The 17,400-nt window shown below is 39.7% G+C and overlaps 2 protein-coding genes and 1 gene segment (V, D, J or C); all 3 read right to left on the reverse strand.

Annotated features, from left to right (window-relative positions):
* Positions 1–2,930: 2,930 nt before the first annotated feature.
* LOC146368581 (T cell receptor beta variable 16-like) lies at positions 2,931–4,260 on the reverse strand. The segment is given in 3 exon segments: positions 2,931–3,409; positions 3,502–3,720; positions 4,257–4,260. Coding segments are annotated over 3 exon segments (564 nt in total).
* Positions 4,261–5,800: 1,540 nt separating this feature from the next.
* Positions 5,801–8,551, reverse strand: LOC146368582 (uncharacterized). Its single transcript, XM_084912311.1, has 4 exons — positions 8,382–8,551; positions 6,779–7,090; positions 6,572–6,646; positions 5,801–6,212 (listed from the first exon to the last, which is right to left on the reverse strand). Exons 1-4 carry the CDS (start codon positions 8,524–8,526, stop codon positions 6,064–6,066), a joined length of 681 nt encoding a protein of 226 aa, XP_084768437.1. The 5' UTR covers positions 8,527–8,551; the 3' UTR covers positions 5,801–6,063.
* A 5,349-nt stretch (positions 8,552–13,900) lies between these two features.
* On the reverse strand, positions 13,901–14,725 carry LOC146368583 (uncharacterized). Its single transcript, XM_084912310.1, has one exon. The coding sequence runs from the start codon at positions 14,668–14,670 to the stop codon at positions 13,987–13,989; it is 684 nt and encodes a 227-aa protein (XP_084768436.1). The 5' UTR covers positions 14,671–14,725; the 3' UTR covers positions 13,901–13,986.
* Positions 14,726–17,400: the final 2,675 nt, after the last annotated feature.

Consider the following 17,400-nt stretch of genomic DNA (forward strand, 5'->3'; position numbering starts at 1 on the left):
CTCAGACGCAATTCAGGAAAAGATATGAGTGCTCCTGTGATTCTTTCTCTGAGACTCTACCTTTATTTTTACAGGTCAGTATCGTCTTAAAAAAACAGGGTTTTGTGCCTCGTTCTACTTCGGTGTTTACTGAGAGTTATGTTAACACCGCCAATGTAACCTTAAGTGGGGTTTAGTTGAAAGTTACTGAAGCGCGGCACCGCAGCGGTGGTAAAGCCGAGCCGCGCAGCCCCAAGTCTCGCGAGAGTTACCGCGAGTTATCGCGAGAGTTACCACGAGAGTTCGCCTGCCCGCGGGATGTATTTAAACTTGGTAAGCTCCATTTAACAATCAAATATGTGTGTGTGGTGCTTCAATTTAACTGTAAAGGCCCTGGCATCAGATTATTCGAGTTTACAATATCTCATATACACTTTATGGTTCAAGTGATGTGGAAATGACACAGGGGAGAGTAAAACTAATCACATGAACACAGAACATAAGATCCTTTTCAAAATAAAATAGAGAACATGAAGACTTAGATACAACAACAAAAGCTTAACAGACCTAAAACACATGACAGACTGGACAAGGAACCAAAAACAGAAACCATGGAGTTAGATGATATATAATCACTAACCTAAACCTCCACTAAACCCGAAATAAGAATAAACACACAAACTTATATTCACCAAACTAACATGAAAACGTCAAACCTACAAAATAAAACTCAAAACACTGGGTCAGAGACCGAGCCTGTGACACCTTCATTACATTTTCTTCATTTCTGTAATATTCTTAACACAGAAAATTCTATGAAAATGAAAATATATAATATAATATATATACACATGAAAATATGCTTCACATCTTGTTTTATGCGATTTATGCAACCTTACTTCCATCAGGACATTTTCACAAGAACATTAATTTTGGCATTGTCCTTTTTTAATCCAGTTATACACAAACACATTCTTTTACTGTTTATCAACCACAGTTCACTCAATATGAATTTCTTTTAAATAAATCATATACAGTGGAACCCCGACTTACGAAGTTAATTCGTTCCAGAGGGTCTTTTGTAGGTCAAATTTTTCGTAAGTCGAAGCACCTTTTTCCATCGCCTTTTGAGTGAGGCGGTGCTGGCTGCAGACGAAGTTCTTGGTGGAGGAGGAGGTGGCGGAGGTTGAAGAAAGCATACGTATGCATGCATACATACGTACGTGTACATAACATTATGGAATTTAATTTTTTTTTTTTTTTAATTTTAACTATTTCGTTACGTGGGCATTTTGCCATACCACAGGCAGAAATATTGTGCCTTCGTAACTTGAATTTTTCATTAAATGGGGTCTTCGTAAGCCACTATTATAAAAGTCAGAGATTAAGAAACCGGTGGCCTGTGTGTCGCACAACACACACACACACACACACACACACACAGGAAAAACTCTCAGAGGCTTAATTTTCAGGATCATAATACTGGTTAACTTAAACATATTTATATTTAATATTCTGATCTGTATGGTGCAATTATGCATAATTAATCTTCAGTAAGATCACATATAAATTATGGTTCTGTGTTTAAAGTTTACAACACTTGATGCTGTTTCCCTGATTCAGAATCACTTGAAAGACGAGTTGATGACATTTCTTATCTCCCTGCATTCCTACAAACAAGATTATTTGCTTTTAACATATTTGGAGAATATTAAATGAAAATTGCTGTATTTTAGCCTCCTGTCACCACACCCTCTCAGCTGTAATAACAGGTGGCAGCGGGGGGGTCGGGGGGGCTTCAATCTCTTTCTACCCCCAGGTCACATGACACTTTGCCAGCAGCATCATGCTGTGGTGGTGTTTTGCTACATGAGGCTGAGGTATACTTCACAAGGTGGCATGAAGAAGAACACTAATGTGGTTGTAGTGCAGAAAATCCCAGGACATCAGCCAGGACGAGGACAACAAGTACAACTTAAATGGTAAATGGCCTGTATTTGTTTAGGGCTTTACTTAGTCCCTTGGACCCCAAAGCGTTTTACACTACATTCAGTCATCCACACATTCACTCACTGGTGATAGCAGCTACATCGTAGCCACAGCTGACCTGGGGCACTGACAGAGGCTCTGTAGGTGGAATCAGCAGGTCTGACTCTGCAGTTTTCCTTAGTCTGCAGGAAAACCACCAGTTTGCTCAGGTTGTCTTTCAGGACACTTCTGTTGGCTTTTCATCTCCTTCCTGTTTACTTTCAGTCAGAGACTAAATCATGTAAAACTCATGTTTATTCTGAAAGCTGAAGGAGGCTCAGACCACATATCTTAATACAAGCTGCTTGTTCAGGACGACATGTTTCCTAAATTCTCTATGTGAGGATAAAGCACGACTAACAGGACTTAAACCCAAAGAGGGAATTAAAACCTTTCAACATCATGAACAGAAACACTAAATGTACAACATTTCCTTACTAACAGGACTTGCAGACAGTGGGAAGGAGCAGCTCTGTTTTTCAGGGAACAAACCTCTGACACAACCAGGTCAGGGCGGCCATGACCTGCTGGGTTTGGACAATTTCGGAAGCAACTAGATGGAAATCTGTCCAACAAAATCAGCGTCCTAATGAGCCGCTGCTAGAAGGACAAAATCCTGACCTGACATCAGTCCAAGTGTCTGGTTAAATGTACTGAAAGGTGTTAAACAACAAGTGCTGCTGGAAGAGTTTTCATGAAGAGAACATTAACACTGTGAATGAGGGATGGACTTTGATTCAGTTTGACACAATCTGTTTTTCTTTCACTTTGAATAAATGTTTTTGTGGGACTGAGGATACATTTGTTTACATTTGGAAGTTTGATGTCATCTGTTCCTCTTGTTTCTGTCTTAAAACAGGATGAAAAATCTGTTCAAACAGAAATAAATAGAATAGAATTTCTGACAGCAGTAAATAAAAATCGTCCCTGAGCTCAGTATGTTTGTGACTCTGAGATGGAGGTGAAACATGTGAAGCTGGGCTGTGGTTTACTGCTCTCTTCCTGTCACAGACACTGTTTGACATCTGTTCATCTGTTGGTTTTTGTTCAGGCTGCAGGGATCATTTCTCACTGTGGGGATCAAGCTTCCAACAGTTACAGTAGTAGGTGGCTGAATGATCGAGTTTAACTTTCTCTATCTTCAACTCACAGCCGTTCTGTTTATTCTCAGCTGAAAAATCATCTTTCTGAGGATGACCGTATGTTTTATCTATGTCACCATTTGTTTTATCAATATCAAGTATCACTTTGAAAGTTTCATTTTCTTTCTTCTGGTACCAGAATATATAATCATTATCACACTTATTAATCCCTCCACAGCTGAAGGAGACACTTTCTCCAACTCTCCTGGTCAATGTTAAATCCTCCTGAATCAGCTGTTCTGCTGCCATGGTAACCAGTGCTGTAGAGACACAGACAGATAGATGAAGGTTAGTGTGACAGTGTTTGTTACAGGTTGAGTTTGTTGGCTCCTGATTGGCTGGAAACACTCACCTGAACACAGACAGCACAGAGCAGCAGCTGGGAGGAAAAGCATTTTGTGCAGTGGTGTTTCCTCTGGTGAACCTGGGGAGAAGTGGCGCTCTGATGCAGCTGAGGCCAAACAAGGACGAGCTGTGAGATCAGACGAGGGCCACGTGGTTTCTAACAGGTCCTCAAAGCTCCCATCAGCCCCTGCGGCCCACAGATAAGACTGCTGCTGCTGATTGACAGCTCAGCTGAAGCTGCTGTGGTTTCATCGTCTTCATTTCAATCTGACAGCAGATCCAAAAATCTGGGTCACATGATGCACAAACACTCAGAAACATTCATGTTGCTGTGAATTTAGTAACACACACTGTTATCTGTTGTTTAACAGCTGTGATGAAAACACTGAATATACAAACTAAATATAACTAAACTATGAATAAATAGAAAAATCTAAAAAATAATAATATGGTTAAATATTTTAAAAGTTCATAAATTGCACACAAAATAGTTAAAAAAACAAAATCATATATAACAACATTTAGAGTAAAAATCTTATTTTAAACAAACACACGTGGTTCTGTTGTGTGTTTAAATATGTGCACACTGTGGTTCTTTCCCACATCTTCTAATGTGTTTTGTTCCAAGTTGGTTTCAGACTGAAGGATTCATTAAAGCCTTTTTAAGAATCATTAAAATGATAATCATCAATTCTAATATCTATAAACAGTAATAAAAACAGGGCTGTGTTTCACGTCAGCTTCAGCTTCATTTATTTGTACCCATGGTTAGATTTCATTTGCAGCAGGCAGTCATCCACCTTTACACACACATTTACACAACAGTACAAAAGTACTTTTTGATTCATGAAAGAGAAATAAGACAAATGTTGCCTTTGTATCATCTCTGATATCGAAGGGATCATTTGAAGATGTGAGTGAAGGACACAAATATTTGGATCTGGTGTTGTTCTACATTTTAGGACTAAAAGACAGAAGGAAGAAAGTGAAAGTGACTGTGCGAGGGGTTGAAGTCATGAAGTCAAGTGGAGGCCGCTGACTGCTGTTACTTTCTGCTGTACAGGTTAAACAGGGACTCACAGTCAGCCTGCTAGAACATTTGGATGAAGAGAAAAAGGAGGAAAAAGACTTTGAGGGAAAAATCCAATAAGATCAGCATGTTTTTAATGTGGGAATACAACAGTTTCCTCCACCATGACACACACTGGAGCCTCTTTTTGCTCACAGCTTCACTGTTTGTCTCAAAGTTCAGTTTGGAGGCCAAAATTGTTGCAACACATTTGTAAGTTTGCACTAATTTCACTGTGTGACCCTTAATGGATGTAATCAAAGAATCAGTCAGTGAAATATGAAGCTGTGCTGTAAGTTTGGAGGAGAAAAGTGTCTCAGTGAGTTTAATGAGGTGAACACATGAATACAGAGCACTGACTGACACGTACAGACTCCTTTAATGAGTCGCACACATTTTTGTGACTTCATTAAATGTCAAAAATGACACAACACACAACAAGCTGCGACCACATTATTGTCTGTTTGCTGTTTGTGTGCTTTGTTTGCTGTTATGATAGCAGGCATACAGCCATGTTCTCAATGTCTCAGCTATCATTGATTATTTCTGCTTTTCCTCTTCTATTAGGCACTTCAACTCAATGAATGACACACAGAAAGATTTCATGACTGTGTTCTTCAAAAGAAGGAGAATATGTTATCTGCATCTGAATGACTCATGTTGCCTTGTTTCTACTTTGTTTGCATATTTCTGCTTGTTGGAAACGATTTTCTGAATCATTCAGTAGTTTTTCTAATAATAACGACATTTAGCAACACTTCAAAATGATTCTCCAACATTTGCTGTTCAGACTTGATCTGTTCTTACGTGTGTGATATCCAGAATGAAAAACTCAGCTCAGGTAATAAAATGGGAGCTGAGCAGACTGCAGGGGCTTCATGGTCTCTCCTTTGATTCCATTAAAGTTCATTTGTCAGCTCTGAGTTGAGGATTTGAGCTGTTTCTCTCACAGGTGAAGAACACAGATCCTTCCTGGAATCATTCTTGAAGCAGAGTTCATGCTTGTAACTGTCATTGTGTTATTAAAGTGAAAAGCCACAGCTAACGGTGTGGAGGCTGCAGAGCAGAAACCCACACAGCCCGTCTGCTGCAGGAGAGCAAGTTTGGATACAGTCAGTTTGTGCTTCACTCACACGGGTTGTTGTTGATCACACAATGAAAGTAGAATCAAACTCTTCATCTTCAAATCTTTATTATTCACACTTACAAACACAACTACACTGTTTGACATTTGAAAATCAAACAAAATAAAACTTGTGATAAAAATATTCCTGATGATTTTTGTTACTACAATAAAAGTCACAATAAGTACAAAAAGAATTCTAACTCAGAGCAACAATACATGTAAAGATGTATTTATTTCAGATGATCTTCTAACTGTTGAAGAAAAAGCCAAAAGAAGCACAACACATCATAACTAACATTTGTGAACACTGATCAAAGTGATGGATGAGATGAATTGATGAGATCTGATGGTGAGAAAAGGCGAGCAGGAAACAGTCAGTCAGCATGTGTGCAGTTGGTGGACGGTCCCTTGTTTGTGAGCATCATCAGCAGAGAGAGTCCACAGCAGTACACCAGACTCTTCACTATCAGCACTGTGTACAGCAGGCAGAGCAGCTTCACCCTGCACTGAGACTGGAAGGACACTGAAGGACAGACAGACACAAAGAGACAGACAGACAGTCGGGTTATTCCTCTCAGATCAAGGAGAAAAAGTCCAAATAGAAACAGTCACAGCTTCTTCTTCAAGTGGATGAATTGATGTAGTGTTTGTGTCCACTTGGGGGCAGAAGAACTCCACAAGCAGCTAACAAACTGATCTCTGACATATTATGGTCTGTCTGCTGTTTGGTGCTGAGCAGCTAGTGTACAGTGGCTTTATCAGAGCTTGTTGGATGAAGATTTGATCAATTAGTGCAACTTTAAGACTGAGTCCCTAAACTTGTTCCAGCTCCCTCATTGGACATTGGAGCTGTCCATGCAGAGAGGCAGCAGGTGATCTTACAGTCAGCTGGCTGCAGAGCTGGCAGGTCTGCTGGCTCTCTCTCTGGAGGACAGGAGGCTGCTGGAGCTGGAAGCTCTGAAACAGAAAAGGAGTCAAATGTTTGGAGCTGCAGTGAGAAATGTCAGTCCTCTGCTGCTCTGCTCTCTTTGACAGCATCTCCACATGAAGCTGAATCACTGCTGAACACAGTCACCAAGCCTTCATTACCTTGTTGTGTTTGGGCCTCCACTGTGCCCCCCTCGTGCTTCACCCAGCAGCTGTATTTATATGTGTCAGAATGGCTCCCATCAACCATCCTGATGGCAATGGTGCGTCCCGCCTCTCTGAGCTCCAGCTGCTCTCCCTCAGCAGGGGGCAGCTCCTCCGGTTCTCCGCCGTTCTTCTTCTGTCTTTTCCAGGAGAACTGGACCAGAGGAGGAAACATGGCTGAGGCCACACACAGCAGGGAGCTGTTCCCCTCCAGGTGGGCTCTGGATGCTGCTGGGTACACGCTCACCACGGGCTTCACTACCTGCTCATCTGAAGTTTGACAGCAGCAACAAGCAGCACAGACACACATTCACACAGTCAGCAGCAGCTTCCAGCACTGCACTGCATTCAGTCTGATCCTGGAAACTACATGGACTCTGATCACTAAACTACTCATCAATACAGCACAAAGTTCACTACATACACTGGATTCAGCTTCATATCAAACACAGTCATCACCTCATGTCATCATGGCTCACAGGAGGAACACTCAACACGATTTTACATCATGAAATAAAATGTATTTGAAATTTTTTTCACCTTTCTTTTGCTTGGTGTTATTTCAAAATATGTGTTTCCAAAAAAACATCATACATACAACAAAATCTTCTTTGACTTTTTACTGTACTAAACATAAAAAAACATAATTCAACATGATTTAAGTCCGACAATTAAATTTGCATATTTGTGTCAGAGTTTTTAAACGTGTGTTTTCATATATTTTATAATAAATACCATATTTCTTTTAGAGATTAAACAGATATTATATTTTATTCTACAATAATTGGAACAGCAGTACATCTATTGTTTGTTTTATTATACGTTTTTAATATGACTGAATGAATTATTACACACATTTAAATGCAATTAAGCTGAAAATTGAATGAAAATTAAATATATTTTTTAAACAATATAAATTAATTATTAGACTTTATGTTAAAGTATGTGAAAAAATTAATTTTCTTCATATTTACTCTTTAAAGAAGTATTTACCGGTAATATTTATCGAGTTTTTCTTGTGATATTAAATTTAGACTCAAACATCAAACAAACCTGACTCTAACAATTTCATTTTTCATATGAATATTTTTTTATCACATTATACAAACATCTTATAAGTCCCTGATCAATATCTATGTCAGTTTTTAGATTAATATAATTTCAGGAAATACTCTTTCAATGAACAAAATACATCTTTGACTGTCTACATTTTCTCTTCAGCATAGCTTATTTAAGTGTTTACTGCTACTCATTTTAAAATCAAATATGATCTCGTGTTTAAAACCAGCAGATGGTGCAGAATCACTGAGATGATCAAATCCTAAATATTTGTAACATCACTAATATTTGCAGAAATAAAGAATAACTTTAGTTGTTCAGTGAGATTTCAACATGTTTTCAGAGATTATTGAGCTTTTCTTATGTAACAATGGCTGCAGATGAATTCTCTACTAATGATGAAAAACTAACATGTAAAGCCTGAAGCAGCAGAAACTGACTTTAAACACATTTTCAGCTTCTACAATAAAACAACTGAAGGAAAATGAATGTTTGTTCTTACCTGTTACAGACAGTTTAGTTCCAGAGCCAAAGATGGGGTATCTCCTTCCTGCCACTCTCACAGTGAGACAGACTGCTACAAAAACCTGTCTGCTGTTGAATGTGTCAGCTGAGGTGAATGAGTCCAAATGAGGAAGAAGGATCATATTTTAGCTCCATGATGTGTTTCTCTAATTGTTCCGCTCTTAATTTTATTATAATATAGGCGCTCCTTGCAGTGAGTGCACAAGATCACGTCCAACAGCGTTGACGTCTTGGAAGCCTTCCCTGCAGGAGATCATGCTAAAGATCTTTACTTGGATGGAAGCGCAGTACCCACACAGCGAAGCCTTGGATTGAGTTGGGATGTTAAAAGGGACACATTCACCTTCCAAGTGTCAGTCAGTGACAAGCCATTCACACGACGTGGGATTTTCTCCATCATAAACAGTCTTTTTGACCCTCTCGGCTTCGTCGCTCCTGTGACCGTTCAAGGCAAGTCATTGCTGAGAGAGTTGACCTTAGATGGAACCGACTGGGACAGTCCACTCTCTCAGGACAAATGTAAGGTTTGGGAGACATGGAAAAATTTGCTTCAAGAACTGCAACATCTTCATATCCCTCGAGCGTATACCACCACCTCCTGTTCCAATGCCAGTCGTAAAGAGATATGCATCTTTTCAGACGCTTCAACCAAAGCGATTGGTGCGGTGGCGTACCTCAAGACAACAGATGCAAATGACCAGGTTCATGTGGGCTTCATTCTTGGGAAAGCTAGACTTGCACCACCAACTGAACCTACCATACCTAGACTGGAGCTGTGTGTGGCAGTGCTAGCCGTAGAAATTGCTGAGTTTATCGTTCAAGAGATCGATATCCAAATTGATGCGGTCACCTACTACTGTGACAGTAAAGTGGTGCTGTGCTACATTCATAATCAGTCCAAACGTTTCTATGTGTATGTCCACAACAGAGTCCAGAGAATCCGCCAGTCCACACAACCGAATCAGTGGAGGTATGTGTCCCGTTTGGATCTTTAGCCATCAGAATTGTTGTCTTAAGGCCAAGAAAGATGCCAAGCGGATTTATTTTACCAAGTGGATCATCATGGCTTTGCCATATTGGTCCATGGGTCCAACATTTCTAAACAAGTCACAGCCAAGCAGCGAGCAACGTGAGACCTTTGAGCTTATCAACCCAGACGCAGATGTTGAGATACGACCACAAGTTACAACCTGTGTTACAAGTCAAAAGGACAAGTTGCTGGGTTGTGAGAGGTTCACAAAATTCTCTTCCTGGAAGGCCATACGGAGAGGAGTTGCAACACTCATCCATGTGGTTTGTTCTTTTAAGGCAAGCAGCCGAGGAACCAACGGATGTAATGGTTGGCATTGGTGCCGTAAACCTCTCACAGCTGAGGAGTTGTCCAAGGCAACTACAGTGATTGATTGATTGATTGATTGATTGAATCTTTATTTTGAACATGTTGAAAAAGTACAACAAAATAGAATTAAAAGAGACAAATGAACAAAGCAAAACAAAAGGAAAACGAGCAACCACTACTCCAAATAACGTTCATGTTCAAAAAGGAGCAGGAAGAAGCATAAGCTTATTTAATCCCACCCCTTTTCCACTATCTAGTATCAATAGACTACAGAAATACCTCCTTGCAATTACATTATATGTTATGTGTAATTTTATTTTATTTTTTTATATATATACATATATGTTTATCTATCCATACATACGTATATACACATACGCACATATACACATTTACAATAACCCCATTAACACCTCAAGGATACACAACCTACAAATATATATATATATATATATATATACCCATACCAACATACCCGTGCACCCGCACACACATGAAAATATTAGACAAGAACACCCTATCAAATCTCTACCTTTTCCCTGTACCCTGTAAAAACCATATCCTTAAACCGCTTTTTAAACTGCGCCATGCTTGGACATTGCTTCATATCTTTACTTAGTCTGTTCCACAGCTTCACTCCACACACAGAGATGCAAAAACTTTTTAATGTTGTACAGATACGAGGATGTTTTAAATTTAATTCCCCCCTCAAATTGTATCCCCGTTCCCTTTTAGAAAACATTTTTAGAATATTGTCAGGAAGCAGGTTATTTATTGCTTTATATATAATTTGTGCTGTGAGAAAATGAACCAGATCTGTGAATTTTAGAATTTTTGATTTTAAGAATAGTGGATTTGTATGATCTCTGTAACCAGTTTTATGGATTATCCTTATGGCCCTTTTTTGTAATATAAAGATTGATGATAGCGAACATTTGTAAGTATTGCCCCAAACCTCTGCACAGTAATTCAAATACGGTGCAATCAGGGAACAATAGAGAATGTGGAGTGATTTGTGGTCCAGAATGTGTTTTACTTTACTCAAGATTGAGAGACTTCTTGAAATTTTGTTATGTATATGATTTATATGAGACTTCCAGTTTAATTTATCATCTATAATCACGCCAAGAAACTTATGTTCAAGTACTCTTTCAATTTCCACACCATCTAAATGAATCTGCACTTCTAAGGGAATTCCCAAATAAGATAATTTTAGTTTTACTTAGATTTAGCGATAGTTTGTTCCTGTTAAACCATTTTTTAATTTTGCACATTTCTGAAGTAATTGTATCCAGCAGCTCCTTTAGATTCCCCCCAGAACAAAAAATATTTGTGTGATCTGCAAATAATACTAATTTTAATATATCAGATGCCTTACAAATATCATTTATATAAATAATAAATAATTTTGGACCCAGTACAGAGCCTTGTGGAACACCACAAGCAATGTCCAAGCATGATGAGGAATGGACACCCAGCTTCACAAATTGTTTCCTGTCACTTAAATAATTTTTCACCCATTGCAGTACAACCCCCCCGATCCCGTACCGTTCCAGTTTATTAATTAATATGTCATGATTGATTGTGTCGAATGCTTTCTTGAGATCCAGAAATACTCCAGCTGCATACTGTTTATGATCTATAGCATTCGTAATCTCCTCAATTGATTCGATTAATGCCAGAGATGTTGATCTTTTTGATCTGCATCCATATTGACTGTCAGAGAGTAATTTATATTTATCTAAGAATTTGTCTAATCGTTTATTAAACAGGTTTTCTAGGATTTTGGAGAATTGTGGTAGTAAAGAAACAGGCCTGTAATTTGTGAAGTGGCGTCTATCCCCGGTTTTATACAGCGGCACAACTTTAGCTATTTTCATTTTGTTTGGCACTTTTCCCGTCTGAAATGATAAGTTGCAAATATATGTTAGAGGTCCTACAATTCCTTCAATGACCTTCTTGACGATTTTCATGTCAATATCATTACAATCAGTAGATGTTTTATATTTACACATGTGTACAATGTCAATTATTTCTTTTTCCTCCACTGATGTGAGGAACATTGAGTTAGGGTTCCTATCAATCAGGTTTTCACTACAGTCTACTGATGGCAGTGACTCAGGAATTTGTTCTGCCAGTTTTGGTCCAATATTTACAAAATAATGATTAAAGCTGTTGACCTTATCAGCAGTGTTTTCCATAATATTGCCATTGTCGATAAAGTATTGAGGATAACTTTGTTGTCCAGAATTATTTTTAATGATACCGTTTAAAACATCCCATATTCCCTTCCTATTATGTTTATTGTTGTTCAATATTTTACTATAATACTCCTTTCTACATACACGTATAATATTGGTCAACTTATTTTTGTATTTTTTATATTTATTTTCAGTATTTTTTGTTCTTTGTTTTAGGAATTCCCTATAGAGTGTATTTTTCTTTTTACATGCATTTTGTAAACCCTTAGTGATCCATGGTCTATCTGAATATTTGTGCTTTCTGTTGTATTTTATTGTTGGACAGTTTTTATCGTACAACTCCATGAATATTCTTAAAAATATGCCATATGCAATATCAATATCAGCTTCTTTGTACACATTGTCCCAGTCCTGATTTAATAGATCGTTCTTAAATGCATTCATAGTTTCTTCTGTCCTTACACGTCTGTATCTCAGTTGTTCTTCATACTGATTTTTCTTATAATTAGTGTCATAAACTGCAAAAACTGGTAGGTGATCACTGATGTCATTAATTAATATTCCGCTCACAATGTTGTTTTCCATATTGTTAGTGAAAATATTGTCAAGTAAGGTGGCACAATGTGGTGTAATTCTGCTAGGCCTGGTTATTTTAGGATGTAAACTCAAACTGTACATAGTGTTTAGGAATTTGTCGGTAATTTTATGCTTTTTCGGATTCAACAGGTCAATATTAAAATCACCACAGATAAACATAACTTTTTGATTTGTTGTAGAGAATATTTCCTCTATGAAGTCATTAAATACTTGAATACTAGAGCCAGGTGTTCTATATATACAGCTAATTATTACATTTTTCTCTTTTTCCTTATAAATTTCAATTGTTATACATTCTAGTAAATTATCAATTACAGTTGTCATACTTTCTACCACCTTGTAGTTTAGGTTTTTATCCACATACACAGCTACTCCCCCTCCACTCTTGTTCCTTCTATTTACAAAATTCACTTCATATCCCTCCAGTCCAAAGTCCAGTCCTTTCTCCGCATTGATCCATGTTTCAGAAATGGCAATAATTCCAAATGGATTTGTCAACTCATTTAGATATTCCTTTATATTGTTGAAGTTGGCATACAGACTTCTGCTATTAAAATGGATTATTGATAATTTATTTTCCGTGTTGATGGTGTGCTTAAACTGTTCATCAGTGAATTCAATTCAATTCAATTTTATTTATATAGCGCCAAATCACAACAAAAGTCGCCTCAAGGCGCTTCATAGATACAGAGAAAAACCCAACAATCATATGACCCCCTATGAGCAAGCACTTTGGCGACAGTGGGAAGGAAAAACTCCCTTTTAACAGGAAGAAACCTCCGGCAGAACCAGGCTCAGGGAGGGGCGGGGCCATCTGCTGCGACCGGTTGGGGTGAGAGAAGGAAGACAGGATAAAAGACATGCTGTGGAAGAGAGACAGAGGTTAATAACAGATATGATTCAATGCAGAGAGGTCTATTAATACATAGTGAGTGAGAAAGGTGACTGGAAAGGAAAAACTCAATGCATCTTGGGAATCCCCCGGCAGCCTACGTCTATTGCAGCATAACTAAGGGAGGATTCAGGGTCACCTGGTCCAGCCCTAACTATATGCTTTAGCAAAAAGGAAAGTTTTAAGCCTAATCTTAAAAGTAGAGATAGTTTCTGTCTCCCGAATCCAAACTGGAAGCTGGTTCCACAGAAGAGGGGCCTGAAAACTGAAGGCTCTGCCTCCCATTCTACTTTTAAATACTCTAGGAACAACAAGTAGCAGTTACTGCTAATGTTGTAGAAGAAATTATTTTCCGGGTCTATATCCTTTTCTAAGTCTAGAGCATTATGGTCTGTGTATCGAAATGTTCTCAGTTCCAGATTATCATAAAGAGAATTCCAATGAGTTATATTGATATTTTTGCCGGATGCAGATGAAGTTCTTTTGGACTGTGCCATGTGTTGTGTTGTGTGTCACGTCACATGTGTATTCATACCTCCAGAGTAAGTTGACCTCAGTATTTGTCCAGCTCCTCCATATTTCTGATGACCAACACTTTGGCTTGTTCTGGTGTTCCATTGAGTTTAATGAATACTTTGCAGTTGGTGGTCCATGTATTTTGAATTTTTCCCTGTTTCTTCAAGTAACGTGCTTTCCTGGCAATGTCCGCATTTCTTTTTATCAGATGTTCATTCATGAAGACATCGGATCCTTTCAGTTTCTTTCCTTGTTTTAACAGTGCTGTTTTGTGTTTTCTGTTTGCAAATCTCACAATGATGGCTGGTTTGTCACTGTCATTTTTTCGGGGTAGAGGGTGGCAAGCCTCAATGTTGCTATAATCCACTTCCACACCTTTGGACCGTAGAAAGGTAACCACTTGATGCTCCGTGGAGTTGACATCTTCCTCTCCTGGCCCTCCTACATTGTCAGCGGCGTATGACCGGGGTTTGATGCGAAGCCCCGTGATGATAACATCGTTCATCCGGGTGTACTGCTCCAAATCCGCCACTCTGTTCTCCAGGTACGCCAGCCGCCGATCCTTCTCGCCGTTCTGGATGCGGAGAGCCTTAACTTCCTCGACCAGGTCCAGGATGGCTTTCTGCTGCAGTTTGACAGTAGAAATCTCCTCTGTCATAAACTCCAGCGACTTCTTAATATCGTCACCTTCCTCGGCTGACAGAACTTTTTTCGGGCCCATGCTGAGAGACGCTCTTGTAGCGTTGCTGTGACGACCGGCTAGCTAGTTGATGCTAGCGTCCTTCCTCTCTCTCACCGCTACGGTTCAAAAACATCAACTTCTGAGTTTTCGAGAGGTCGCAAATGACGAGCCACCACTTCTGGACGGTTTCCCACACACGCTCTCAAAGATTAGTATCCACGGAGAGCTGCCGTTTTCAGGAGATATGTTAAGTTTGCCAACGTTTCTGCTCAGAGAACCTGTTGCTGACAGCTCGGTGTGTCACTTCCGGTCATCTTTCTTTTGTTGTTTGTAGTGTTTGATGTGATTCTTCTTGCTGTGCAACAAGCTTCTTTCCTTGAAGAGCTAGATGCTCTCTCCAAGGGAGCCGATGTTTCCAAGAGAAGCGCTCTAACGAAACTCAACCCGATCATAGATGCAGATGCAGATGGTCTGCTAAAGGTTGGAGGCAGGTTGACATTAGCTGACTTAAGCGACAAAGAAAGGCATCCCATCATTCTGCCAGGCAAACACCATGTATCCACGTTGCTCATGAAACACTATCATGAGCAGGTCGAGCATCAAGGTCGTACCATCACAGAAGGTGCCATTCGAGCTGCTGGCATATGGCTAGTTGGCGGCAAGCGATGCGTGAGTACTGTTCTTCACGGATGTGTCACCTGTCGAAAGCTTCGTGGGAAAAGAGAGAAACAAAAGATGTCAGACCTGCCGCAAGAGAGACTAAGCACTTCACCACCCTTTACCTACACTGGTGTGGACATTTTCGGTCCTTGGGCCGTGATAGCCAGGCGCACAAGAGGAGGCATTGCTCAGAGTAAGCATTGGGCCATTCTCTTCACTTGCATGAGCACACGTGCAGTCCACATAGAAGTGATAGAGTCTTTAGACACCTCTTCGTTCATCAACTCCTTGAGAAGATTCTTTGCAATCCGAGGCCCTTCTGAACACCTATACTCAGACTGTGGAACCAATTTCGTTGGTGCTTGCAAAGAGTTGGAGTTCCAAAAAGTTGTGTCAAAGTCAGAAGTTCAGAGATACACCGACAATCGCGGATGTACATGGCATTTCAACCCACCTCACTCCTCGCACATGGGCGGTGCGTGAGAATGCATGATAGGAGTTGCAAGGAGAATCCTAGACTCAATGCTGATGCGTACTCTCTCCACCAGTTTGACCCACGAAGTCCTATGCACCCTGATGGCGGAGGTGACGGCCATCATCAACTCCAGACCACTTGTCTCTGTCTCTTCAGATCCTGACGTCCCTCAGATACTTACCCCAGCAATGCTTCTCACTCAGAAGCAGAGTGTTCCACCTCCTCCAGGGACATTCACTGAGAAGGACCTGTATAAACAACAGTGGCGCCAAGTGCAAAGATTGGCTGACCAATTCTGGAATCGTTGGAAACGTGAATACTTGCAGACACTGGAACTTCGTCTTTGACGACCCGGCGTCAAAGACGGAGTGGCCAAAGTGTTCCTCAGGCCTATAACGCAGTTTGTTATGGTTTTAAAGAACCAGGACTGAAAAGGTTATGTTGTGGTTTGAATATTGATATATGGCATCTTAACAGATACCAGACGGGGAGTGTTCCGCTCTTAATTTTATTGCAAAATAGGCGCTCCTTGCAGTGAGCTAATTTTATTTTGAAATTCGTTTTATTTTGAAAACCAGTTTCGGGAAGTGACAGGAAGTCAGCCATGTTTGTTTAGTTCCTAGCGGATCACATGTGGGGAATTTTGATCCAGCAACATCTGCCTTTTGTTTGTGCCATCGACACCACCGTCTGTAAGTTTTCATTTGTATTGAATTGTAGGATTGTATTTTATGTATAATTTGTGGAAATATTTGCTATAGATGAATACTTTACTAGCTGTGTGCTAACGCTAATGGATGGGTATTGGAATCTAATTTTGTTGTGCTAATGATGCTAAGTTAATTTTAGCTATGTTATTTGTATTTCAGTTTTGCTCCATGAGGAAATACTTACTAATTAAAACGAGTTGGACGCTACATCCTGACTTCGCGCGTTATTTCAAGTGGAGTTAGGCTACTGCTGAATTGTGTAGCGTACACACACAAGGAGAGCAGGATACTAATGTTCATATCAACATGACTGTCTCTTCTTCTCTTTTCTTTTAGCCACACTAGCAGCACGGCTCTGATGTTAATGTCAGTCTGTTGGTCAGTCCACTACTTTAGTCCACATGAAAATAGAAAATCACTATATAAGCACCAGTCCATTTATCCCATCAATGATGCACCACTACAATGAAACATGCTGCTGATAGTATCATGGTTTGGCCCATCTGGCTCACCATCATTAATAACACAATACATTTTGAATTATAGCAGCAAATTGTAAAGAAAACTATCAGAACATCTGTCTGTGAACTGAATCTCAGGAGAAAGTGGGCCATGCAGCACCACAATGACACAAACCAGTCACGTTTGTTTTCTTTGTTCCAAATAATGTTGAAAGAAAAATAATCCAGTGAATCCAGCGAGTGATGTGATGAGTCTCTGATGTCTTTCTGATGTGGTTTTGTTGTGTCCTTCAAACCACACCTGGTGTATTTTAGAAGAGAAACATGTTGGTCTGCACAGGCTCTTCTATTTTCAACACTGACAGGATTTCCTTTGCTGTTTCTTCTGTCCTGTGTGTGGTACCGTGTGTGACTGGTGTGTGTTTGTTACCTTTGTGGTGGGAGCCTTTCTCGGCAGCCTCCC

This window comes from Perissodus microlepis, chromosome 18, assembly GCF_051167445.1.
Source record: "Perissodus microlepis isolate ML-2025 ecotype Zambia chromosome 18, ASM5116744v1, whole genome shotgun sequence".
In the NCBI taxonomy this organism is placed as follows: Eukaryota; Metazoa; Chordata; class Actinopteri; order Cichliformes; family Cichlidae; genus Perissodus; species Perissodus microlepis.